Source organism: Dryas octopetala, chromosome 3 (genome assembly GCF_963921425.1).
Source record: "Dryas octopetala chromosome 3, drDryOcto1.1, whole genome shotgun sequence".
Classification (NCBI taxonomy): Eukaryota; Viridiplantae; Streptophyta; class Magnoliopsida; order Rosales; family Rosaceae; genus Dryas; species Dryas octopetala.
In genome coordinates, this window is record NC_141368.1 from 12838608 (window position 1) to 12864287 (window position 25680).

At 44.1% G+C, this 25680-nt stretch overlaps 3 protein-coding genes and 1 long non-coding RNA gene across 4 annotated transcripts; 3 read left to right on the forward strand and 1 right to left on the reverse strand.

Moving 5' to 3' along the window:
• Positions 1–1257: 1257 nt before the first annotated feature.
• LOC147291039 (ALG6, ALG8 glycosyltransferase family) lies at positions 1258–6492 on the reverse strand. Its single transcript, XM_086237099.1, has 4 exons — positions 5483–6492; positions 3741–3947; positions 2881–3118; positions 1258–1674 (listed from the first exon to the last, which is right to left on the reverse strand). The coding sequence occupies exons 1-4, from the start codon at positions 6236–6238 to the stop codon at positions 1322–1324; spliced, it is 1554 nt and encodes a 517-aa protein (XP_086093225.1). The 5' UTR covers positions 6239–6492; the 3' UTR covers positions 1258–1321.
• Positions 6493–10168: 3676 nt separating this feature from the next.
• Positions 10169–25649, forward strand: LOC147291040 (putative disease resistance protein At1g50180). The gene is made up of 2 exons (XM_086237010.1): positions 10169–11321; positions 23800–25649. The coding sequence occupies exons 1-2, from the start codon at positions 10271–10273 to the stop codon at positions 25563–25565; spliced, it is 2817 nt and encodes a 938-aa protein (XP_086093136.1). The 5' UTR covers positions 10169–10270; the 3' UTR covers positions 25566–25649.
• Positions 13049–15139, forward strand: LOC147291041 (uncharacterized). The gene is made up of 3 exons (XR_015121204.1): positions 13049–13595; positions 13795–13857; positions 15001–15139. It is a non-coding gene; the product is annotated as an uncharacterized LOC147291041 (long non-coding RNA).
• Positions 15230–16349, forward strand: LOC147291042 (uncharacterized). Its single transcript, XM_086234719.1, has 2 exons — positions 15230–15643; positions 15732–16349. Exons 1-2 carry the CDS (start codon positions 15230–15232, stop codon positions 16215–16217), a joined length of 900 nt encoding a protein of 299 aa, XP_086090845.1. The 3' UTR covers positions 16218–16349.
• Positions 25650–25680: the final 31 nt, after the last annotated feature.

The window sequence follows — 25680 nt, forward strand, 5'->3', positions numbered from 1 at the left end:
AGATTTAGGAATAATCATGCTTTCTTCTCTTTGTAAAATAAGAAACTTAAGTAGAGTAATTTATAGCACAACCAGCTCATTCTGTTCACAAAACCTTTCAGCATTTGGATTAGGTACATGTCTTTTGCAAGTTTTCATAAGTATGTGGATTCCTCAAAACTACCCAAAGGACACTTTGTCTTTCGATTTTTTATTGAGATACCAAAATTACAATCAACTATTTCTCCTTCCAAGCAAATTATAAAATGATACGTCCATTTACAAGAGGAATGGTACGTGAACATGTACCAATTCGTGATTTGCTTGTCAAAAGAAGAATAAAAGGAACCAAACATTTGTTTTTGTACTTAACAAGTAAAGGGATTAATTGAATCTTAATTTTCACATTCTCCTCCTCCACAAAAGTTAATTTACAAAACAACCCCTAGAATTTCAGTGCCAGGAAAGGAAATTCAGTCACTACACTTTCAATGGCTAATTGGATATGAATCATATGATACCCTTTCAAAGATGGGAACAGGGTTATGATGAACATAATGGCACACTTATCCATTCTGTTTCTACCTTCTCAAATGTTCCCAAGGACAAGACATGATGTCAAGTAATCTAATCCATCTTGGCTTAGAGAAAGTATGCAGGGGCTTCAACATGACACATGGATAATGGATTCAACAGTATTGAGCGCATCCAAGGAGCACTTTTTACATTTCTTTTTTCCCCCAATGACTTCCTTTCAATTTGAAGGGAACATCCAGACCACATGACTAACTTATTAATAACATAAAAAAGATAGACCCGCAATAAAACCGAAAAAAATCCATATAATGACTCTTAAATTCAACCTCAAATCCAAAATGTGCACCAGTCCTCTTTGGTTGGGACTTGCAGAGAGGAGAAGGAAAATCTGAATCATACTATAACCATGCCATTACGTTTCTGTGAATTAGTTAAAAGTTACCAACCCCAACCCCCCCAAAAAAAAAACTAAAATAAAAACACAAGAAACGTCCAGTAAATCTCAAGTTAAATATGTTAATTCCAGTAGGAGGGGGAAAAAAACATTAAATCCATTTCAAAAGCTCACCACGATATGTATGTAGAAAAATTCTTCTCTTGCCAAATAGTCTAACATATTATGTTGGCAAGTCTAGCAACATAAGATATCAGATTATCTGACAAGAGATCATTTCTTTGTACATATATATACATAAATATAAATATTTTCAGCTACTCTATCATGAAAGACAAGATAAGAAGTTAAAAGTCAACCCAAAATTCACTTCACAGTACTATACATGAGATTTAGTCAAAACCTGAATAATCATGAATCAAGGATCCATTTTAATTGCCAAATGAAAGAGTACATGATCCCTACTGCACAGTATATAGAGATCAGCATAAGGGGTACAAAAGGAAGCTTATCCCCAAGAATAATGGGATGCAGAAACTGACCCCAAATCTCAACAATCAACAGACCAACAAGATAACTCAAGTCAACCCACCCAATACTAAATCCTCCTTTCTGGGCAGCTTCAATGGAATGTCTCTTTAGTCCATTCGTGAATTGTGCAGAGAAACCGAACCACATAAGCATGGAGTGAAGTAATAGCAACAGCACCTTTATTGGGTATTCTTGGGGTTCAAATAGAAGTGGGAACAGTGAGTAGCAGGACACTGCATAGCAAACGTGGCATAGATTACATTAGTATATATAAGTAGGAAGCTATGAATCAAGAATAAAACCAAATATCAAATTTTAATTTTGAGTAGTCTTATTTACACTCAAAATTATTTCTGCACATTTGCTGTACTTCGGGGAAAAAGAATCGAGGCTGAAGAAAGCTACAGCTATATAATGCCAAGATAATGGCGCAGAATTTTATTGGTCAACAAATTATATCAACACATTTGGTTATAAACCTTACAAAAATTGTCACTTGAGAATTTTTTGGCATAACAGACTTCCAAGCATAGAAATTGTAGAATACCAGATCAAATCAGGTATTTTAATGATTTTTCTTGGGTGGTTTAGTGCACAAAAGTCTGCTCCTTCCTTCATCAATTACAAATACTTTTAACAGCACCGAATTCAGTACTAAAATATTAGTTTCGCACAGCTCCACCCAATTTCAATTATCTATGTTGAACACTCCCTAACAAATACTTTTGTTTTTTCAGACAATTTATCAAAACTTTTATATATAATGGTTCCATGTTAGCTGTCCACCCATGGAAACCTTCTTATGTAATAAAACTTGATGTAAAATTCATAGATTGAAAACTGAAAGAGAAAGTGACCAGAAATGAGCTCCGACCACACCAAAAAAAAAAAAAAAGGACCAGAAAGCAGCAGTCAACATGTAATCACTAACAGCAAAGTTATAGAGCTGATGGACAAACAATAATAAATGCAAAGCATTAGTAAGGGGTTAGGAAGAAAATAACTATTACTACATAAAATATTTCTAATGCTAGTTTTACTCCTTTTCAGTACAGACAGGAATTTCAGGAACTACTATTTCAGGATACACATTTCCTAGTTTTACTTCAGCTGGTTGAAACTTCTGAACTCTCAAGCCTAGTTCATCTAGGATACAGCTCAGTTTTTAATGCTAGGTTCACAGAAGGATATTGTGAACCCCACAAGTGAGCAAAATGCACATCAAGTAAAAACAAAAAGATTAAAAGAATCCAAATTGAGAAAGGATAAAAGAATGGGGTGCGGAGGGGAGAAAGAAAAGAATAGAAGAGCACTGTACCATCTAACAAAAGCCTAGGTTAAAATTTATGTATCCTGAAGCATAATAACCTCCACAGAAACGAAAAAGTAACCCCCTAGTTGCTTCTGTGAAGAAATAACATAAGCAGGAAGAAGCATACCAATTGATAGCAAGAAGTAATGTTTTGCATTATCCAAACTCTGCACTGCAACAATAGCAAGGGGGATGACAAAGTGGAGTGATGCCTTCTCATGAACATGCCACCCAAATAGAAACCCACACGTGTAAGCATAGGCCACCCATCTTGTAATCATCACTGGCCGTGGATTTCTCCAAGCCTTAAGGAGACAAGGAGATAATGCAAGCAGTACCATGATAAAGGTTGTCCCAGGGGTGATCTACCATTTCATCAATTCAAGTACAAAAACTTAGTCCCACAAACATTAGGAAGATGGAATTAATGAAATCAAAAACTGAATTGATTAAGTGAAAAAACCTAATCCTTTGCACCATAAATGGAGCACATCAACTTATCAATCAACAGCGCCCAACATAGAAACAGGAGGAAAACAGTGCAAGCTCAAGCTACTGCTCAGTCATATGTTCAAGCTCAATCTCAAATAATGACACCTTGCAGTTGGACTCGGGGTAAATTGGTGGACCAACATAAAAACATTGCCAACACTTGAATTGGGCAGTCTTTAATTATTGAATTGCTTCGGTAATCCTACATCATATTTACTGTAGGCTGATTACAAGAACCAGCACAGCACAAACCTACCACATAATTATAGAGAGGAACACAGTCACCTGCTAGGTCATAATGTCGAAGTACAGGCACAAACAAATGACACCCTGAAATTGGACTGACACTGTTGTGTGATCCATCAACAAACAGCACAATCCAATTGATTAGTTTTGCTTTCTAATTTAATTTGATAGGTTACTACATTAGGCTAATTAAAAATTATTGTTATCCTATTATATTGCACCTCCTTTGAGTTTACTGTTGAGAATTACCTTAGGTAGTACAGAAAAAGGGGACAAATCCCCAACTAGCCCGCCAGTGAATGAAGCTGCCGGTGACTGAATGTTGAATCCAAGTCTTCCAAGCAAGAAAGCGAGCACTTTATCTAGTATGATATAGAACACCCAAAAATTTGGTGCCCAATATGCGTGACAAAGTCCCCTGCCAAAAGGAAACATGCGGTGGATGACTTGTTGTATCTGCAAGGTAATGTTGAATAATCAATGTACAAATAAAACATGATGGCTTCATCAGCCAATCAGTAAGCATAGAATAAAATGACTCGTTGAAGATGCATGCAAATTGTTCCAAAGGCCACTATTATTAAAAGACCAGGGGGCAACATTGTTGCATAATTATCTTGATTTTGTCTATTCCCTCACTTCATTTTATTAAACATGAGTTAATGCAGAGTAGGTGGAATATCTGTGTCCCCACAGTTAATCCTTTCATCAACAATTGCAGTATGGAAGTTCGTGGCAGGAGTTTCAATTTTCAGCCTTCTCATCCCTAACTATATTTAATTCAAAACGTAGTCTAAAGAGGGAACTTAAGAGGCCTTCAGTCCCTAAAGAATATAGAATGCATACTAAATCATCACCAAGAAATGTCATGAGAAGGATAGACAAGGTTAGTATACTAATATTGCGAACTATCCTAGCTTCAAATGGTTTAGTATTTGAGGATCCCATCACTATTATAGTAGCAATACTATATAGTAGCAGTGAGGGGGAAACTGAAGAAATTCTTGGGATTTAAAATGAACAATGTGCAATTTTCTATCGAACAATTCATGGTCATGAGCTCTAAAGGAAAATATGACAGAATTGTAATTGATATGCAATAATTTGCATGACTTGTGAAAAAAATAAATAAACAAAGAACTGATTGCAAGAGAAGTCTTTGCCCCAACATCAATTTCATGTTCATAAAATCTAAATAGATGACACAAAGTCAAACCAACTGTCAAACAAATAAAAAGCTAGTGTCGCCTCATTTGATTGTTACTTTAGTGTGAGCTCAGATTTCATAATGAAGGTTTCAGTTTATCTACTCAACTCAAACCTCACCAATGGAACTAACCGTCTAGGCCACACAGAGATGGCTCATAATCATCTAGACCATTGTAGCATAGCTAATTACTTAATAAGAACAATTGAGATTCTATCTTGCCAACACCTCATGCAGCTGCTTAAGTTAATCAATTTTTACAAGCTGCTCTCCTTCAGACATTTCATCTGCATTTCTGAATGCAGAAAGAATTCACATTTTCCATTTAACCAATAATGTGAGAATTTTCTAACATTACTCCTACTGAAGTCACTATTTTATCAATGATGTCTCTGTCTTTCATTATGTTCATGGCTCGGACAATAAATGATAGTAAAATTTTTGCTGTTTGTTAGGAAAATCAGTGGCTTTACAATGCTACAGAGAAAATACCGATTAATCAACTAAACAAAAGAAAGATAATACTCCATATGGCCTTGATCAGCCAATAAGAAGATACACAAAACATATTACAAAGAGGTGGCACACCAAAGAACTCCATGACTATTTCTTTTCAAAGTGTAATACATATTCAGCTCTCCGCAACATCTCATTACAGAGAGACTAATCACATGCAAGGGTTAATATGCTCTGAGATTTCGTCATATCAACAGATAAGAGTAATACGATCATGATCACCAATATCTATATTAAGAACATAATATGTCAAAGCCAGACAGATTACCTGCCCATGATACACAAATGGACCATATGCCACTGCAAAAACAGCCACAACCACAGCCCCCATAATCCAAAGCCGCCAGAAACCCCTCACCAATCCTTTCCAGCAGTAATGCCTCAACAAGTAGATAAAATAAACTGGCGCCGCCACTGCAAACAAATGCTTGAAGCACAACAAAGCAGCAAAAACAAGCCCACCCATCAAGTCCCTCCTTTCTTCTAAATACGACAGCGAGATCAACAAAATCCCAAGTAAAAAGCCATTGTACTGAAAATGCAAATGGTCCACAATCACAAGCATTGGGGACCAAATAACCAATACCCAGATCAGTTTTTGCCTCACTGAATCCAAATTCCTAGTCAATCTATAAACCCCATATAAAAGACACAAATCTGATAACATAACAGAAACTCTTTGGAAATAAAGCACCGTGTTTGAGGTGTAGTTCAAGCCCTTTTGGAGGTGAACCATTTGTGGGTCGATGAGATTGGCAAAAATGGATAGGAAGCGCTCAAAGTAGGCGAAGAATGGAGGGTAGTCAAGGGTCCAGGGGCTGGTCTCGTCAAAGTACCATTGAGAGAGAGGCAGAGAGTGGGTTATAGCAAGCCAATGGCGATGAACCTCAAAGTCTGTGCTTTTGTAGGCTGGGATCAGAAGCAGCTTTATGCAGGTGGCTATGGCGAAAAACCACCACAGCTGTGAAATGGGGTTGTGGGATTTTGGAGGTTTGTTCAGCTTTGGAGTGGTTTCTGCTTCCATGAGCTTTAAAAACGAAAACCAGGACTTCAATTCAGTGGAAACAGAATTCCAGAAAATATCGCGTTTTGAGGGAAAACAGAAAGAAAAAACTGAACTCGATGGATTTAGAATTCCATAGCTATGAACTCTACTGAGGAACCATTGGGTCTCTGCGTTGGGTTCGATTGACAGAGTATAACCCCGACAAAAGCTGTTGAAGACGGCTTCGCTTTCGCCTGGGTGACCAGCAGCGAAGGAAAAGTTGAGAGTCTTTGTGGCCAGCAGTATGTATCAAACCAAAAAAACACAGAGAAAGCACAAAACAGAACAAGTGTTCTAGTGCTGAGGCCCAACGCCCATGAAGCCCAAGACCCATGAGGCCCAAGTCAATATAGATACCTATTTCATGCCGTTAACTTGTTAAGGCACAACAGAATTGTTTCGACCAAAAAAAAAGGGCACGAGGGAATTGCTTTTTGACATTCTGATTACTGGGGTGGGTATGTATTTCTAACCCAAAAATCGACTGAACAGGATCTTAATTAAGGTGGGATTTGGTTTTTTTTTTGTTTTGTTTTGTTTTCACAATCCAGTTAAATAACCAAACCAAAGTGAGTTAACCGGTTTGAGATGTAAACTAACGATTGAAGATTGAACTGAACGATCCTTATTAATATTAATTAAATTTTATATTTTAATACACGTAATTTTGTATTTTGTTATGTATGCCTTTGTTGAATGTTGAATTTTGATTGTAATTAAAAGGATTTCAATTCATATATAAAATCTTTTATTACCCATTGAAAATATATGAATTTTGGGCCTAAAAATCTTTAAAAATTAGATTTTTTACATTTATTTATAAAAAATTATTGGACAGGTTAAAAGTTAAAACCGATAACCAAACCGATTTAAACCAATAAGCTCGGATAACTGAAATATGTTGCTACTCTCATGGTGTGTTTGGATGAAGTAATTTGAAATTACTAAGGAATTCACAAATGACGGAATTTAAAACGATGTGATTTAAAATTTTAGAATATGTAAATTCTCTTGTTTGGATAACATATAAACATAATAGAGTTTAAATAAGGAATTTATGGTAGTTTTAATTTTTGATGCATCAATTTAAAAGAGTGTTGGTGATGGTGGCAACAATTAATAAAAATGATGTTTATAGTGAGTTGACCATATTGGTAGGGATAATGGCCCACAAGCGGTGGGAGAAATGGTGGTGGCTAAAATTGGGGTGATGGCGGTGGCGGTGGCGGTGGCGGTGGCGATGGTGGTGGTGGTGGTGGTGATGGTGTTGGAAATGGCAGTGATGGTGGTGGCGGCGGTGACGGTGATGGTGATCGTGGTGGTGGTGGTGGTGACGGTGATGGCGGTGGTGGTGGTGACGGTGATGGCGGTGGTGGCGTTCTTGGTGTTGGTGTTGGTGGTGGTGGCGGCAGCAGCAGCGGCAACGGGGTGGTGGCGGGGGTGGTGGTGTTAGTGGTGGTGACGTTGGCGGCAGTGGTAGTAGTGTCAACATGGTCGACACGACTTATTTTTCTTTTGTAAAAATTGGAATTTTGAAAATGACACCAATTTAGGTGGAATTTAAAGTTGGAATTTACAGCCTTCAAATCCCAAGTTTTTTTTCACTTAGAATTTACAAAATTCTGTATTTATTGACCCAAACAAGGAAATTAGAGCATGTAATTTCTTAAATGCTGAGTTTTGTTTAAATTCTGAATTTTTTTCCTCCATCCAAACACACTATCAAGGAATTAATCATCAAAAGCATGCCTAGTACATTTTGTAGTAAGCTTGGGAAAGGAGGATTTTGTACAAAATCAAAGACGTGCCTTCTGTTGTATTGCAACCAATGGATGACGGGCAGTGATTGACTAGATGCGGGATATATAGATTAATCGTATGAAAATTATTTTTTGATGTCATGCAGTTGCTCTTAGCTTATTTAGAGCTCAAATTAATTGGTTTTTATTTTTATTTTATCAAAAGATACCTCTTCATCTGGGCGTGTGAAAGGAATTATATATGGTAAGTTTGGAATTTAATTTGCTTGGTGTGCGACCCCTTCTGATTCTCTTTTTACCTTTTCTTTTTGAGTTTCATTGCATTTTTGGAAGAATTATAGGGTATAATCGATATTCTGTTATGTGGTATAACCAATCTAACATATATGGGTATTATTAGATAATATGTTTATATTAGTAGGGTATAGTATTAAGGCTTTATTACACTTTACCCACTTGAATTTTAAACTCAATCTTACTTCATCACCTAAGAAAAAAATTGTCTCAATTTTCTATCTAAATTAAAAATTTATTGTAATGTACCATCTCTATCTCATTTTGTCTAAACTTTTGTTAAAAAGAAAGATATTTTGATCTTTTCAAGTCAATTTTTTATTGTGTCAAAATAGCTAGAGTGTAAAAAAATTATTTTTTTTTCTAAATATAGAAACTTGAAAAAGACTAAAATATTTTTATTTTTAACAAAAATTAGATAAAATTAGACAGATATGATATATTACAACAAATTTTTAATTCAGGTGATAAATTGACATAATTTTTTTTTTAGGTGGTAAAATAAGATTAAGTCTAAAGTTCAAATGGATAAAATGTAAAAAAATTAAATTTTAATAACATTTACTCCTATTATAATACATAAACTAATTATATCACATCTTAATATATTAATTATACACAATAATTTCTCATATTTTTAATTATATTTTAATTTTCACCTCATCTTGTCGGGCCTAATGCCAAATGTTAATTGTGGCTCATCTATCTTATACCTAGAGATCCCCAATGGCCACTTTTCTATCGTATCTGACACTCTCATGAGTTTGTCTGCCACTTGAGAGATGCAAAGGTTGGCAATAATTCAAGTCCCTTGGCAATAAAAGTGGATAAAAGACCCCACAATAAAGTATTAAAGTTGAATTCCATAGTGTTTTCGTCAAAAAGGAAAATGTCCCACCAATAAACTTATAAACCCACAAAGAAAAAGTAATAACACACCACCCCTTTGTCCGCTCCATATGAAATTGCAACTAAAGTAGTAGCTCACTTTAACTTCACTTTCTCTTTTCTCATTGGAGGCTACTCGTCTTATTAATTCATCGGGATGAGGGGGTTCTAGTGGATGAGGTAAAGAGACTCTTGGCCACTGAGGGTCTTATTAAAAATATTTTTTGATGTCATGCAGTTGCTCTTAGCTTATTTAGAGCTCAAATTAATTGGTTTTTATTTTTATTTTATCAAAAGATACCTCTTCATCTGGGCGTGTGAAAGGAATTATATATGGTAAGTTTGGAATTTAATTTGCTTGGCGTGCGACCCCTTCTGATTGTTTCTTTACTTGCCCTTTTTGGGCTTCATTGTATTTTTGGTTATATTTCAATTTTCACTTCATCTTGTCTGACTGAGGTGTTGGAATGCGATGCCCTGCCCACTTTTGATGTGAGCCCTAATGCCAAATGTTAATTGTGGCTCATCTATCTTTATCCCTAGAGATCCGATCCCCAATGGCCAATGTCCACTTTTCTATCTTATCTCACACTCTCATGAGTTTGTCTGCCACTTGAGAGATGGAAAGCTAGGTTGGCAATAATTCAAGTGCTTGTGATAAAAATCATAAAAGTGGATAAAAGACCCCACAATAAAGTTGAATTCCATAGTGTCTTCGTCAAAAAGGAAAATGTCCAACCAATAAAGCCACAAAGAAAATAACACACCACCCCTTGTCCAATCCATATGAAATTGCACCTAAAGTTGTAGCTCACTTTAACTTCACTTTCTCTTTTCGACCAAAAAAAAAAAAAAGAATTCACTTTCTCATTGTCGGCAAGTAGTCTTGAAGAGATATCAAATTAAGTAAAGAATATGTGAAAGGAAGAGGACTTCATATATAAACATACGGAGACTTCCATTCACCACTGCCGGTAATAAGATTTCATCAAACTCAAAAACAAAAGGAGAAAAAAGAAGCTGCAGGTTTAGTTGTTTTCTTTTTGGTGAAGATAGAATATCAGAGAATATGGCTGAGGCTGTTGTTGCAATTGTGGCTGAAGGGATCAAGCCTTTGGGAGAGTTCATCTTGCAGCAAGCCAAGTTCTTTAGTGGAGTCAGCGGTCAAGTTGAGCTTGCACAGATGGAGCTACAATTGGTGCTGAGCTTCCTGAAAGATGCAGATGCAAGGCAAGCAGACAGTGAAGTTGTACGCACTTGTGTTGCAAATATTAGAGATGCTGCTTATGATTTGGACGATGTCATTCAAACTTTTTACTTGAAAGTGACTTCCAAGAAGGGAGGAAGTGTGATGATTGTTCTGAAAAGGTTTGCTTGCATCCCGAGAGAAGCATTTTATCTCAGTAAGGTTGGGTCTGAAATTAAGACCATTACCACCAAACTGTCGACGTTGAGGTCAAATTTGCAAAGTTATGACATAAGGGAAACAAGGGGGAGTGGAGGTGCCACTTCTTCTTTTGAGAGGCAACAAGAGCGAAGGCTAACTTATCCTCATGTTGTTGAACCCAATGTTGTTGGGTTAGAGGATGACGTAAAAATATTGTCTATGCAGTTGAGGAAAGAAGAAAAATGTCTCCAAGTGGTTTCTATTTGGGGAATGGGGGGTTCCGGAAAGACCACTCTTGCAAAACAAGTTTACCATCACGATGAAGTTAAGCGTCATTTTGATTGTTTTGCTTGGGTCTGTATATCTCAACAACATCAAGGAAAAGCTATTTTGGAAGAAATTCTTGTCAAACTAATTTCTGCTACCAAAGATCAAAGGGAAGAAATTGCAAAAATGAAGAAGGATGAAATAGCAGAGAAGCTTTGTATAACCCTACGAGAAAAGAAATGTTTAGTGGTCCTTGATGACATTTGGACCCTTGATGCATGGAACTCTTTAAAAGTTGGATTTCCATTCAATGGGGAATCAGAGAGTCGAATATTGCTCACCACTCGCAAAAATCAAGTAGCATCGCATGCAGAAAAAGTTTTCCTCTACCAACCTCGACCTCTAAATAGAGATGAAAGCTGGGAACTGTTTGAGAAGATAGCAAACATTGGAAGGGATTGTGCAGGTATTTTCTCATCCAATTTTTAGACATCTTTACTTTTCTTATTCATCAATTGATAGAAACTATATATCACATGCATTCCATTTTTAAGAAAAGAAAGAAATCTTTGGAATTTTACAGTTTTTGAGAACTCTGATAGTTCCTATGAATTAATTCATCACATTCTCTCACTGTCTCACATAAACATATATACATCAAAAGTCAAAATAGGTGGTGGACCTGCTATTCTCCACATATATATATACACACACACTTCCACGAAGCTATATTAATTATTAGGGTCATTGGAAGACACAATATCGATGTATATATATATTAGAAGACAAACGAAGCTATATATATATATATATATATATATATATATATATATATAACCTGCAATTCTCTTTCTGAATTCGTCTTTGGTACTGTTGATGCCCAAAAATGGTAGAGCAGTCAACGTCGAGTCGAACCACGTAGGCCCGTTGACCCACCACTGAGCGGATGACACGTCGAAGTGGGGCAGGAACGGATAGCTGGGGTCCGACTGGTGAGGAATGAGAGAGAATGATATCCAAAGCACCCTGCACAGGTACACAAAAGTGAGCGGGAAGGGCACCGGTGTGGTGCCGGCCAAAGGTCCTCCGACGCTCAAGTCAGTGTTCAGAGAGATCTGAGAGCAGAGTGAGTGAATAGTATAATAATGATTTCAGTTGTCCTTTTGTGACAAGAAGGTACCTCTTTTATAGTACCTTTGGAAGAGTGTCAACCAATCCGGTGACGACACGTGTCCTTTGTGGTGACTTGCACTGTAGGAGCGCCACGTGGCACCGGTCTCGAGGATCCGAGTTAGTTGACACGGGCCGGGGGCCCGGGAGGCTTGAGCTTGGGAGGCCGGAGCCTAAGAGGCCGGGGCCCAGGGGGCCGGAGCCCATGAGGCCGGAGCCTAGTGGATCATGGGCTAGGAGCCCAGGAAGGGCTTAGTCTTTTGGGTCTAGGCCCAAACAGCACGGTGTTGGGCCTTGTGTGACTTGTCGTTATGCCGAGATGATTAGTCATACGAACAGAAGTCCCCCAAGTTTCCGAGCAAAAGATACTTCTTGGTTGGGAACTTTGTACACAAAAGAGTCCGAGCAGAACGACAAGTAACCACACACTTGTTCACACTTGTTCCTGCTTAAGCTACTGTTTAGAAGTCCCCCAAGTTCCTTAGCAAGAAAAGCTGTACTGCAGGAAAGCTTGGGGGTTTAGATGACACTTTATTTCTTTTTTCTTCTTTTTTTTTTTTTTTTTTTTTTTTTTTTTTTTTTTTTTTTTTTTTGAATTTCTGATCACCCTGTATTCCGAGCAGTAGACACTTTATGTAATCCCAGTAAACCTCGTCCGACTGTAATGGTGGGATGTTGCTGTCTGTAAAGAGGATGGTAGAATTACAGTGTATGGCTCACATATAAAAAACCCACCCCCAAATCTCACATTGGGTACTGTAGACATATTGTAGAGAGAGAGAGAGCTGATATTAAAAACTCTAAAAGGCAGCTGTGCTTTAGAGGAGCTCGGGTAGGATTTGTGAGGGAGAAAGGCTGCTCGGGTGGGAGGTAATCTCGGGTCGGAGAGAGAGGGTCGGGTCGGCGAAGGAGGAGCTCGGGTCGGAGCCTTCGTAGGGGGCGGAGCAGAGGTGCTCGGGTCGGGGAGTTTTCTGCGCGGGTCGGAAGAGGAAGGGCGAGCTCTCGGGTGGGCTGGACCGTTGCTCGGGTCGGCGGGTCGGAAGGGTGTGTGACCGGATCTGCCGAGCTCGGGTCGGAGAGGAAACGCGCGGGTCGGAACTGTGGTGTGCGCTGCTCGTCAAGCTCGGGTCGGAGAGAGAAGGTTGGGCCGAGTCTTGCTCGGGGCGGAGGCGTGCAGCTGCTGGGCTCGGGTGCGCTGTCGCGGCTCAGGGTGGGTGGACTCGGATCGAGTGCGCGGGCCGGACGTGGTGCAGGTGAGCTGCTGCGCGAAGGAGTGCAGCTCGGGGGCAGCTGCTCGGGTCGGAGGCGAAGCCCGAATTTTTGTCTTGGAGGCGTTGTGCAGAGGAGGCTCGGGCCGGAGTTTGTTGGCAGCGTGGGCCTGCTCGGGTGAGGTGGTTGTGGGTCGGGGTGTCCGAGCTGTGTGTGCGCGGGGGTGGTCGGCTCGTCTGGCTCGGGTCGGAAGGAAGAGGCGAGCTCGGGTCGGTGCAAGGGGGGTGGCTGCGGCTGTGGTGTGCTCGGCTCGGGTCGGAGAGCGTGGGCTCAGAAGGCTGAGCTGTTCGCAGCATTTGAGGTAGGCACGTTTACATTCTTCCTAGCCCTTTGCTTGTGAAATCTGTGGCCTTTGAAAAAATTTGGAACTTGTGAATTTGTGGAAAATGTTGGTAAGGGCTGGTGCCTAAGCAAGTGGGTATGAACCTTGCCGAGCACTGGGTAGGCCACATGCCTTCAATTTTGGACTTTGTAATTTATTGGGTGTTGTTTTTATCTAGGTACAGAGGAGACAAGATAAGTGGGTCGGAACCCGTCTGAGCCGTTGGAGCCGCGCAATACAGGTAAAGATTTGTGTTTTTATTGCTTGTCTGCTTAAATTGATATTGTGAATACTGGCTTTGATAAATGATTGGTGGCTGAGCATGTGAAAAGGTGATAGGGTGAATGGTCCCAAATTGGGGGTAGAAGAGCACATATGGGGGGGTGGGAAACCAGTATTGATCTGATATGTCCATGGTGTTGTCTTGGATGAGCAGGTGTGCTGAGGTCGGACATTTTCATGGCTTCCTCAGATGAGAACAGTTCTACAGATGAGGGAGAGTCTGATCGGACGTCCGCAAGTGATGGGACGCCGATGAGGCCCAATATGCCCCGACCCCGGATGGGGTGTGGAAATATGGGGGTGGGCAAAGTGCTCAAGACCGTCCAGGAGAGCTTGTCCATGGTGATGGGAAGTGAGGGGAAAGGCTCTAGTAGTGAGGACAGCGATGATGGAGAGACGCCCACCAGTTGTGGTGATGTGGGTAGGCACATTGTGCCTGAGACATATTGGTCCGTGGATGGATTGTGTGAGAACAGGATGACGGAGGAGGACCTTGAAAAATTGAGGATGGAGTTCCACATTCCCGATTATATCCATCTGAGCCTCCCGGGAGAGGATGATGTCTTGAGTGACCCGCCGGAGGGGCATATTTTGTGTTTTGCCAAGAGTTTCCACCATGGGTTTAGGCTGCCGCTCCACCCCTATTTCCAGTATATGTTGAGGAAGTTAGGGATTGCACCAGCTCAGCTGACGCCCAATAGTTGGAGAACATTGATTGGGCTGTATGTATTGTTCCGAGATGAGGGGTATGATGCCCCGACCATGGCTCAATTCTCAAACTTGTTTGAGATTAAATCGAGCCCCAAATTGCGAAGGTGGATGTACTGCTCACAGTTGGCAAATGGGCAGTTCACTGATGGTGCGACTCGCCAAATACAAGTGAGCCACCCGGACGCTCATAAGGAATGGAAGAAAAAATGGTTTTTCGCGAGTGGAGCTTGGGAATTCGGCCGGAGTGGTAGGATGACCACGTATAGAGTGCCGACGAATTTCCACATAATAGGTTGCCTGGCTGAGCCAATGCATTGGTCTATGTACACTTGGATTATTAGCTCATGTTATGCTTATACTGATAGTCGTCTTTTGTTGTTTGATTTTGCAGGGGGTGAGTGGGAGAGGCTTCCATTGTCGGAGGATAGCGCGGAAGAGGTGCGAAGAGTGCTTAGCCGACCTGCTCGAAAGTTGAGCGCTGCCTACCTCTTGTCTCCTGAGAAGTTGGCCAAGTACGGCTTCGGAGTCCCAGGCGAGCTTCTGTACTTCCCCTCTTGGAGTAGTAGTTGATGAGATAATAATTTGTGCTCATTGAATTTTATTTTGGTCTTGCAGTGAAGATGGCCAACACGAAGAAAACAAGTAGACCGGTTGGTCATGCCCCGCCTGCCCAGAGGAGGATGATGATGGGGGCACTGTTGGCTGGGGGTGGCTCGTCCCAGGGGAATGCAAGTAGAGGTGCAACAGTGCCCGGGGGTATGAGGCATGGTGGGTCTACCAACACCCAGGTTCCGAAGGCGGCTTCTCCCGGGAGGAAAAGGAAGACGGTATTAGATGCGGCCGAGCCCGGGAGAGAGGGCAAGAGGGCAGCCACAGCCACTGCGTCTGATCCAGTCCCCGAGGAGGATCGTCTGGCACAGCAGGCAGTGACAGACTTTGGAGGATCCCTGAAGAAGGGGAGGGATGACCGGGTGATTGGCGATGAGGTTGAGCCACTATCCGTCTTGCAGCGGGCCTTTACTGAGCAGTCCCAGGTAAGGGAAAGTGGTATAGTATGACGAGATGTCCAAAGTTTAAACTTTATAGCTTGTAATAACATTTTCGTGGCATACGACCTGGCAGGCACTGTTCTTCACTTATCGGGCACATGTCGGGGTCCTGGCCATGGTGGAGAAGATGAAGGACGAAATGTCGAGCTTCGTGGTGTGGAAGGACAGAGCGCTCTCAGCTGAGGAGAGGGTCGGTACCCTGGTTGCCCAGAACCAGGCGTTGCAGGCCGAGCTGCTGCAGGCCAAGAAGGAGGCAGACCAGGCTAGGCAGGAGTTGGAGCAGAGCGGGCAGGAGCTGAGCCAAGCCAAGCAAGAGGCGGACCAGGCTAGGCAGGAGTTGGACAATGAGTACAACAGCGGCTATGCCATGGGCTTTGGCGATTGCAAATTGGAGCTCGAGGAGATGTGCCCTGACTTTGACTGGGACCGCGTGCGTGGTCTGCTAGGGGCTGGCAACGAAGTGCCTGGCAACGTCCCGGAGGAAGGTGCCCAGGAGGTAGAGCATGAGGACATAGCATCCCCAGTTGGAGAGCGTGATATGGGAGAGGATCCCAAATAGGCATCTGTTGCACTTATTGCCCGGGGGCAGGGGTGGGCGGACCATTACCCTATTTTGATTTGAGTTGTATGGTCGGGTCGGATGTGGCCCGTGCCAACTTGTAAACTCTTTTGATTATTAAGTTTTGTTATTTGGATGATTTGGAGGGTGTCCGACCCGTTATGGGGTAGGATGCCCTTCTTTTGAATACATGGTATTGCAGAATTTTATCGAATGCATGGTACTTAGTTTCCCTTGGGTGCATGAAATTGATTTTTCTCTGAATGCATGGTACTTAGTTTCCCTTGAATGCATGAGATTGATTTTCCCTTGAATGCATGGTACTTAAGTTCCCTTGAATGCATGTGCCATAGCCGCGCCCTGAATGCATGGTACTTAGCTTCCCTTGAATGCATGGGCGGATATGGGCAGGGTCGGATGTCTGATGGCCCGGGGGTCCATACAGCCAATTAACACTTTGAATAAAAATGAAGAAAAATGTGTCCGTGGTAGGACTGCCGTGAATGCATGGTACTTAGTTTCCCTTGAATGCATTTGCCATAGCCGCGCCCTGAATGCATGGTACTTAGCTTCCCTTGAATGCACGGGGCGGATATGGGCAGGGTCGGATGTCTGATGACCCGGGGGTCCATACAGCCAATTAACACTTAAAATAAAAATGAAGAAAAAAGTGTCCGTGGTAGGACTTGTATTTATTGAAAGTGATAACATAAATAAAATTGACAAAAGTCCCCGGGGGGTACAACATTTGTCTACTTGTAAAAGTAGCGGAGGTGCTCGGCGTGCCAAGGGTGGCCGAGTTTCTTGCCGGTTGTGGCGCGGAGCCTATATGTGCCTGGGCGGATGACTTCAATAATTTCATACGGTCCTTCCCAATTAGGTTTCAGAGCACCCGTTTTGGCCAAGGTAGTGCTGCGCAGGACCCAGTCCCCCACTCGGAAGTGGCGAGGCTTAACTTTAGAATTGTAGTATCGAGTGGCCCGTTGCTGGTAGGCATACTTGTGTAGCTCAGCCTGGGCCCGATGCTCTTCAGCTAGGTCGAGACTGAGGGCTAGCTGGTCAGCATTGTGCTCAGGCTGAAATGTGTCGAGGCGGTAAGAGGCAAGCCCGACCTCAACTGGGATGACGGCTTCAGAAGCAAAGGCCAAAGAAAAGGGGGTTTCCCCGGTTGAGGATCGACAAGTCGTCCGGTAGGACCATAAGACTTCGGGTAGGAGGTCAGGCCACTTGCCCTTCTTTGCATCAAGCTTGGTCTTCAAGGTATGTTTAATGGTCTTGTTGACTGCCTCGACCTGCCCGTTGGCCTGAGGATGACCAGGAGAGGCAAAGAAAACCTTGATGTTGAAGGCGGAGCAAAAAGACTTGAACTCTTTATTGTCGAACTGCTTGCCATTGTCAGTGATAATGGCGTAAGGGAGACCAAAGCGGCAAATTATGTTCTTCCATACAAAGCTCTTGATGGTCTGGGTGGTTGCCTTTGCCAAGGGCTCGGCCTCTGCCCACTTAGTGAAGTAGTCCACCGCGACTACTGCCATTTTGACCTTGCCTTTCCCTTCGGTCATTGGTCCGATTAAGTCAATGCCCCATTGGGCAAAGGGCCAAGGACTGTTCATGGTAGTTAGGGGTTCGGGTGGTTGGTGCGGAAAAGTTGCAAATTTTTGGCACTTGATGCATTTCTGGGTGAGCTTCCTTGCATCAGCGCGGAGGGTCGGCCAATAATAGCCTTGGCGGATGGCCTTGTGGGCTAAAGAGTGGGCTCCTGCATGATTGCCACAGACCCCTTCATGGATCTCCCGGAGGATGTAGTCGCCTTGTTCGGGGGTAAGGCAGCGCAAGTATGGCAGGGAGAAGCCCCGCTTGTATAACTTGTCGTTGATAATGGTGTACCGGGAAGCTCTATGGCGAAGGCGCCGAGCCTCAGCCTTGTCCGCGGGCGGGTTCCCATGCTTAAGAAATGCAAGAAGAGGGTCCATCCAACTAGCTTGTTGCGCAGATTGGCAGACTTCCATAACATCAATGCTGCGCTGAGGTAAGAACTCAACTGGGACAGACCTCCCAGGTTCATGGTCGACTGCCGAGGCAAGGCGAGCTAGGGCATCCGCCCTTTCATTGTCCGCCCTAGGGATTTGTATGATCTGGTATGCTGAGAATTGATTGAGTAGGCTTTGAACTTTGGTGAAGTAGGCGGTCATGCGCTCACCCTTGGTCTGGTATTCCTGCGTGACCTGGTTCACCACAAGTTGAGAATCGCTGTAGATTCGGAGTTGCTCAACGTCCATATGTAGTGCCAAAGATAAGCCGGCAATGAGGGCCTCATATTCAGCCTCATTGTTGGATGCCTGGAAGCCAAATCGAAGAGCATACTCAATGGTGGTCTGGTCGGGGGCGATCAAAACAAGTCCGGCTCCACTGCCCTGTTGATTAGAAGACCCATCAACATATAAAGACCAGATGGGGCGATTCGGCCTGATTGTCGGAGTAGAAGAAGTTGGTGGATCGGTGGTCGACACAATGGCGGAGGAGGGCTCGGCCTCGGGTAGGAATGTAGACTCTGAAATGAAGTCTGCAATGGCTTGTCCCTTGATCGCGGGCCGGGGGCGGTAGGAAATGTCAAACTCGCTCAGCTCAATGGACCATTTAATAAGTCGGCCAGAGACCTCAGGCCGCTGCAGTACTTGCCTAAGTGGTTGATTGGTGAGGACCACGATAGGATGAGCCTGGAAGTATGGGCGGAGGCGCCGGGCTGATGTGACCAAGGCAAGGGCTAATTTTTCTATCTCTGGATATCTGGTCTCAGCATCTTGCAGGGCCTTGCTGGTATAGTACACCGGGTGCTCAACCCGATCCTCAAGTCGAATGAGGACTGAGCTGGTGGCTGTCAAGGAAACGGACAAGTAGAGGAGCAGCTCTTCCCCTGGCTCGAGTTTAGAAAGTAGAGGTGATTTGCCCATGTACTCTTTTAGATCTTGGAAGGCCTTCTCACACTCCGGAGTCCAGTCAATGTATTTTGTCCGAGCCTTAAGGGTTTTGAAGAATGGGGCGCAACGGTCGGTGGCCTTGGATATGAATCGTGTCAAGGCGGCAACCCTGCCCGTTAGGCTCTGCACTTCCTTCTGAGTTCTGGGAGATTGCATATCGATCAAGGCTTTGATTTTTTCAGGGTTGGCCTCTATCCCCCTTTGGCTCACCATGAAGCCAAGGAATTTTCCCGAAAATACGCCGAACGTGCACTTGGCAGGGTTCAGGCGCATTTGGTACTTCTTGAGCACGGAAAACATCTCAGAAAGTTTGTGGACGTGGTCCTCTGCCCGGACACTCTTAACAAGCATGTCGTCCACATAGACCTCCATGGACTTACCAATATATTCCGAGAAAATGGAGTTGACCAAACGCTGGTAGGTGGCCCCGGCATTTTTGAGTCCGAAAGGCATGACTTTGTAACAATATAGGCCCCTGTCAGTAATGAAGGCCGTATTGTCCTGGTCGGAGCTGTGCATAAGGATTTGGTTATAGCCGGAGTAGGCGTCCATGAAACTAAGGAGGGCATGGCCTGCTGTGGCATCAACCAGTTGGTCAATTCGAGGAAGAGGAAAACTATCCTTGGGGCAGGCCTTATTGAGGTCGGTGAAGTCGACGCACATCCGCCACTTGCCATTTGATTTTTTGACCATCACAACATTGGCCAGCCAATCCGGGTAGGAAACCTCGCGGATGAAACCTATTTTCTGTAACTTGTCGACTTCTTCCTTCATAGCAGCATAGATTTCGGGCTTGTACTGCCTGCGTTTTTGGCGGACGGGGCGGTGCCGTGGATTAAGACTTAGGCGATGGGAGATCACCTCCGGAGAGATCCCAGGCATGTCATCATAGGACCAGGCAAAGACTTCAGCATTGGCACGAAGGAAGTTGATGAGTTCATCTCGGAGAGCAATACTGAGCTGGGTTCCGACCCGTACCTTGCGGTCCGGGTAGGCAGGTGAGATGAGAACTTCTTCCACATGATTGTCATCTGGTTGGGCGATAGCTCTGAAAGATGAATCACGAGGATCTTCGGGAGGGTCCGGGGTAGGGCAGGTAGGGGAGACAGAAACAGCCATAGAGGGCATGGCCTCTTTCTTCTTCTTGACGGAAGTCGTATAGCAGGACCTGGCTGACACTTGGTTGCCTTTGACTACCCCCGTGCCACATGGGGTCGGGAACTTGATCAGAAGCAAGTGAGTGGAAATCATAACCTTCAGTTGGTTAAGGGCTGGTCGTCCCAGGATGACGTTGTACGCTGTGGGGCAGTCGACCACCAAAAACTGAGTGGTTGTGGTAGCGGACGAAGGATACCTCCCAAGGGTGAGTGGAAGGTAGATCCCGCCAAGAGGGGTGACCACATCGCCCGAAAAGCTAAGTAAAGGAGCGACCGACCGGTCAAGCCTCTCTTTGTCAATCCCAAGAGCTGTGAAGGCGGAGGCGAAGAGGATGTTGACGGAGCTACCACAATCAACAAGGATCCGAGCCACATCAAAATTAGCTATGGTGGCTTCAATGACCAAGGGGTCATCGTGTGGGAAGATCAAATCACGTTCCTCTTCCTCAGCAAAGGAAATGGGCGACCACCCGAGCTTAGGAGTCTTTTTTCCACGGTGGAGGTCTACAGCCATAACGCCGGAGCATTGCTGAGCACTTCGGGCGTATTCCTTCCTAGCCCTGTTGGAGTTGCCAGCGAGGGTCGGGCCCCCACAGATGGTATTGACCCGCCCCCGTCGTTGTCCTTCGGCCTTGGCCTTCTCGGTGGCCTCCTTGTCTATAAAGCCATCCAATTTTCCTTCCTGTACCAAAGTTTCTATTGCCTCTTTAAAGGCTCTGCATGCCTCGGTGTCATGGCCATGGTCATTATGATAAAGGCAAAAGAAGTTCTTGTTGGCCCGGTACCGTGTTTGTGGTGGGCGGGGTGGGAGCTTAGGAAGGATGTCTTTGATCTGAGGATACAATTCTGTATAAGTAACAGTGAGAATTGTATAGACTTTAAACCTGGAGGCGTAGAATGTCTGATAAGTTTCCTCCCTTCGTTGTCCTCCACCTCTACCATCACCAAATTGCTTCTTGGTGAATTTACTGAACTTTTTCCCGGACCCCCCATGCTGGCTACCTGAGTAGGGCTTGGGCTGGGGTGGCACTATGATGGCCTGGTCGGTACTTGGGCGATCCATGGTGGGCGGCTTCTTCCCATATGTTTTGAATTCCGCAGTAGCATAGGCAATGGCCTCTTGCATAAGTTCTTTGTAGGTGCGTGGATTGCGGCGGTTGAGTTCGAACAAGAAGTCCCCCTCCAGGTGACCACCCTTGAAGGCGGCGAAGGCTACCTTCTCATCACAGTCGCGACACCGAGATCGCTCTAGCTGAAATCGAGTAATGTATTCCCGGAGGGATTCCCTGCTGCCCTGTCGGACTCGAGTCAGGTCATCCGTGGTGTAGATTCTATCGGTCTGGATGATATACTGACCTAGGAAGAGCTCTCGGAGCTCGTTGAAGCAATCAACCGAGCCCGGAGGAAGTTGGTAGAACCAGTCCCTTGCACTGCCAGAGAGGGTGGAAGGGAAGATTCGACACTTCGTAATGTCATCAGTACCTTTAGATTCCAGAGCGGATCTGAAACTCATGAGGTGATCATATGGGTCTTCCTTCCCTGTGTATGGAGTGATTTTGGGAGGTCGGACGTCGCCAACCGGAGGAGCGGATAGGATGCGAGTTGTGAAAGGTCCAGGCAGCTCCCTTGTTTCTAAAGATGGGTGCCCACCCCGACTTCCTCCTTCCACTCTTTTCAGGCGCTCACTGATGTCCATGAGAAGTTGCTGGAGCTGGTCTGGTGGAAGAAAGCCGCTGTTACCGGAGTCAGCGACTTGTTCACTTATATAAGTGTTACTTTCTGCGCGGCGCCCAGCCGAGAGGACCTGCTCTTCTCCCCGTCGTCGCTTGGGACGGGGGGCCTGCTCTTCCTCCAAGTCTCGGGGGCGCGGGTTGGATCGCCCCTGCTCCTCCTCCAAGTCTCGGGGACGCGGGTTGGATTCGCCCCGGTTCGTCCGCTGCTCTTCTCGCCGAGAGCGGTTGTCGTCGAGCAGATGACGACAGTCCCGGTAAATGTGGAACTCCTCAGAGCGGGTAGGATGCTCGCCAGATCGAGCCCGGCTGACCGGGTGGACAAGTCTCTTTTGGAAACCTGGGGGCGGATGGCTACCTTGCCCTACATCCAATTGGCGGGGAACATTTTGGTCCCTTCAGGGGGGATCCCTCATCTCACCACTCCGGAGAGCGGTGTGTTCGTCCCTGTCATGGGGGTTCCTCCTCTCACCACTCCGGGGAGTGGTATGTCCTTCCCTGTCACGGAGGAGTCGCTCATAAAGCTGTGTTGCACCTTTTTGGAGGTCGAGCTGTTCCTGGGTTCGTTGGAGCTGAGCCTCCAAACGCTGGATGTACTCTTCCTGATCAGATTCGGCAGTCTTCTTACCTCGCTTGTCAACCAGCGGGGTGTTGTCAACTTGGTCGAGGATAGGACCTCCGTCAGACATTGTGAGGGTCGGTAGCTCGGAAGCTAGGGAGCTCGGAAGCTAGGGAGCTCGGAAGCTCGGGAGCTCGGAAGGTTTTTGCACCTCAACTGAGGGTAGAGAATTCAATGGGGGAAAAGTTGTAACTTTCCCACAGACGGCGCCAAACTGTTGATGCCCAAAAATGGTAGAGCAGTCAACGTCGAGTCGAACCACGTAGGCCCGTTGACCCACCACTGAGCGGATGACACGTCGAAGTGGGGCAGGAACGGATAGCTGGGGTCCGACTGGTGAGGAATGAGAGAGAATGATATCCAAAGCACCCTGCACAGGTACACAAAAGTGAGCGGGAAGGGCACCGGTGTGGTGCCGGCCAAAGGTCCTCCGACGCTCAAGTCAGTGTTCAGAGAGATCTGAGAGCAGAGTGAGTGAATAGTATAATAATGATTTCAGTTGTCCTTTTGTGACAAGAAGGTACCTCTTTTATAGTACCTTTGGAAGAGTGTCAACCAATCCGGTGACGACACGTGTCCTTTGTGGTGACTTGCACTGTAGGAGCGCCACGTGGCACCGGTCTCGAGGATCCGAGTTAGTTGACACGGGCCGGGGGCCCGGGAGGCTTGAGCTTGGGAGGCCGGAGCCTAAGAGGCCGGGGCCCAGGGGGCCGGAGCCCATGAGGCCGGAGCCTAGTGGATCATGGGCTAGGAGCCCAGGAAGGGCTTAGTCTTTTGGGTCTAGGCCCAAACAGCACGGTGTTGGGCCTTGTGTGACTTGTCGTTATGCCGAGATGATTAGTCATACGAACAGGTACCATTAGAATCTCTATATTGTCGTGTATTTTTTTGCACTCCAAAAACTCTACCTCAAACACTCATTTTTATTTTCTAATTACCCATATCCATATGGTTAACAAAACTTAGAAACTTGAGTTTTAGTACTTTCAAAATCATTCAAGCAATATATATTGATGATAGACTGTCATATTTATGTTTTTATACTGTGAAAATGCTAATATGAGAAATGCAGTTGATTTTGGTTTTTTATTTTAATAGACTCCGAAATTTATACAAAGAAGAAAGAATTAGGAGAGAAGATGCTTCAAAATTGTGTAGGTTTGCCATTAGCCATTACGGTGCTCGCAGGAATTCTAGCTCTAAAGGAAACAATTGATGAGTGGGAGATGGTGCATAGGAATGCTAATGTATTTATAAGGAGAGGCACAGCTCTGGAACAAAGATACAAAGGTCAAGAGTATGAAGGTGCATCATGGGTGTTGGCATTGAGTTATGATGATTTGCCATATCTCCTAAAATTATGCTTTTTGTATTTAGGCCATTTTCCCGAGGATTTTGAGATACCCGTAAAAATGTTGACTCAATTATGGATTGCAGAAGGTTTTATATCTTTGACATCAGAAAGACATGGTTCAAAGGAAGTAATGGAAGATGTATCATACAATTGCTTAATTGAGTTGGTCGGAAGGTGTATGGTTCAAGTTGGAAGATATGGTTCAACTAAGAAGATTAAAACTTGTCGTCTCCATGACCTTATGCGAGACTTATGCTTGTTAAGGGCGGAAGAGGAGAATTTTCTCCATGTTGCCAATTTTTCTGCCGCAGTAAGCGAGGCAGCACCAATAATTGGTAAAGTTCGAAGACTTGCCATCTACTTGGACAAAGCAGTCGACAAATTAGTTCTCACGACAAGAGATGGTCACGTTAGGTCTCTTTTATACTTTGCTCCACCGACACGAATTTTCGCAAACTGGACTAAACAGTTAATGCGATCGCTGTTCAAGGACTTCAAATTGCTTAGAGTATTGAAGTTTGAAGGTATACATGACATGAAACAACTACCAAGTGAAATTGGGAGTCTCGTCCACTTGCGATTTCTCAGTCTAAAGGATAGTCATTATTTAAAAGGGTTACCATCATCTCTAGGTAACTTGGTATGTTTGCAAACTCTAGATTTACGTTGTGGTAGTGATAAACGGGTGGTCATCCCAAATGTGATATGGAAGCTGGAACAATTGAGACATTTATATTTACCCTGGAATTACCGTGTCAAAGGTATATTTAAAGTAGTATTGTTGCGATTGGGTACTCTCGGCAATTTGCAGACGTTAGTAAATGTTAAGAGCTCCAATTGGGATTTGAAAGATCTTGCTGGACTAACCAATCTTAGAAAATTGGACATGGAAGTGGAAGCAAGCACACCCTTGGAAGAGGCGGAGGAAGTCTTGGAATCTACGAGCATCACATTTAAGAGTCTTCGGTCTCTATCTGTGGAGTCTAAAAATGCGGAGGTATTACGAAGGATGGTATTAAGTTGTCCTCATATATACAAGCTGAAACTGGACGGGCCAATCAAGGAGTTACCGGAAGACCTCCTGCTTTATCCAAACCTGACCAAGATAGAGCTGATTGGAACTGGTCTCAAGGAAGAGCAGATAGAAATACTGGAGAAGCTGCCACACTTAAGAATGCTTGACCTTAGGATTAATGAAAGTATCCATTCATTGGTTTGCTCCCAAGGAGGCTTTCCTCATCTTGAATTTCTTTCCCTTTTAGCTTTATGTGAATTAAAGGAGTGGAGGGTGGAGAAAGGAGCCATGCCTAGTCTCTGCAGATTGCACATTCGATATTGTGAAGAACTGAGGGAAGTTCCAGATGGGCTTCAGTATGTTACTACCCTCAAGGAATTAACCATCAATGTCATGCCTCGTACATTCTGCAGTAGGCTTGGGGAAGGAGGAGAGGATTTCTACAAAATCAAACACGTGCCTTCTCTAATTATATCCCATCCCTTGGTATTATAGATTGGTATGAGAAATATTTTAATTTCTATTTCTTTTTTTATGTTTTTCATGAGAAAAATGAACTAATTGAATTGATTTTTACTCTTTTTCTAATTGAGTTTTTTTTTGGTCGACA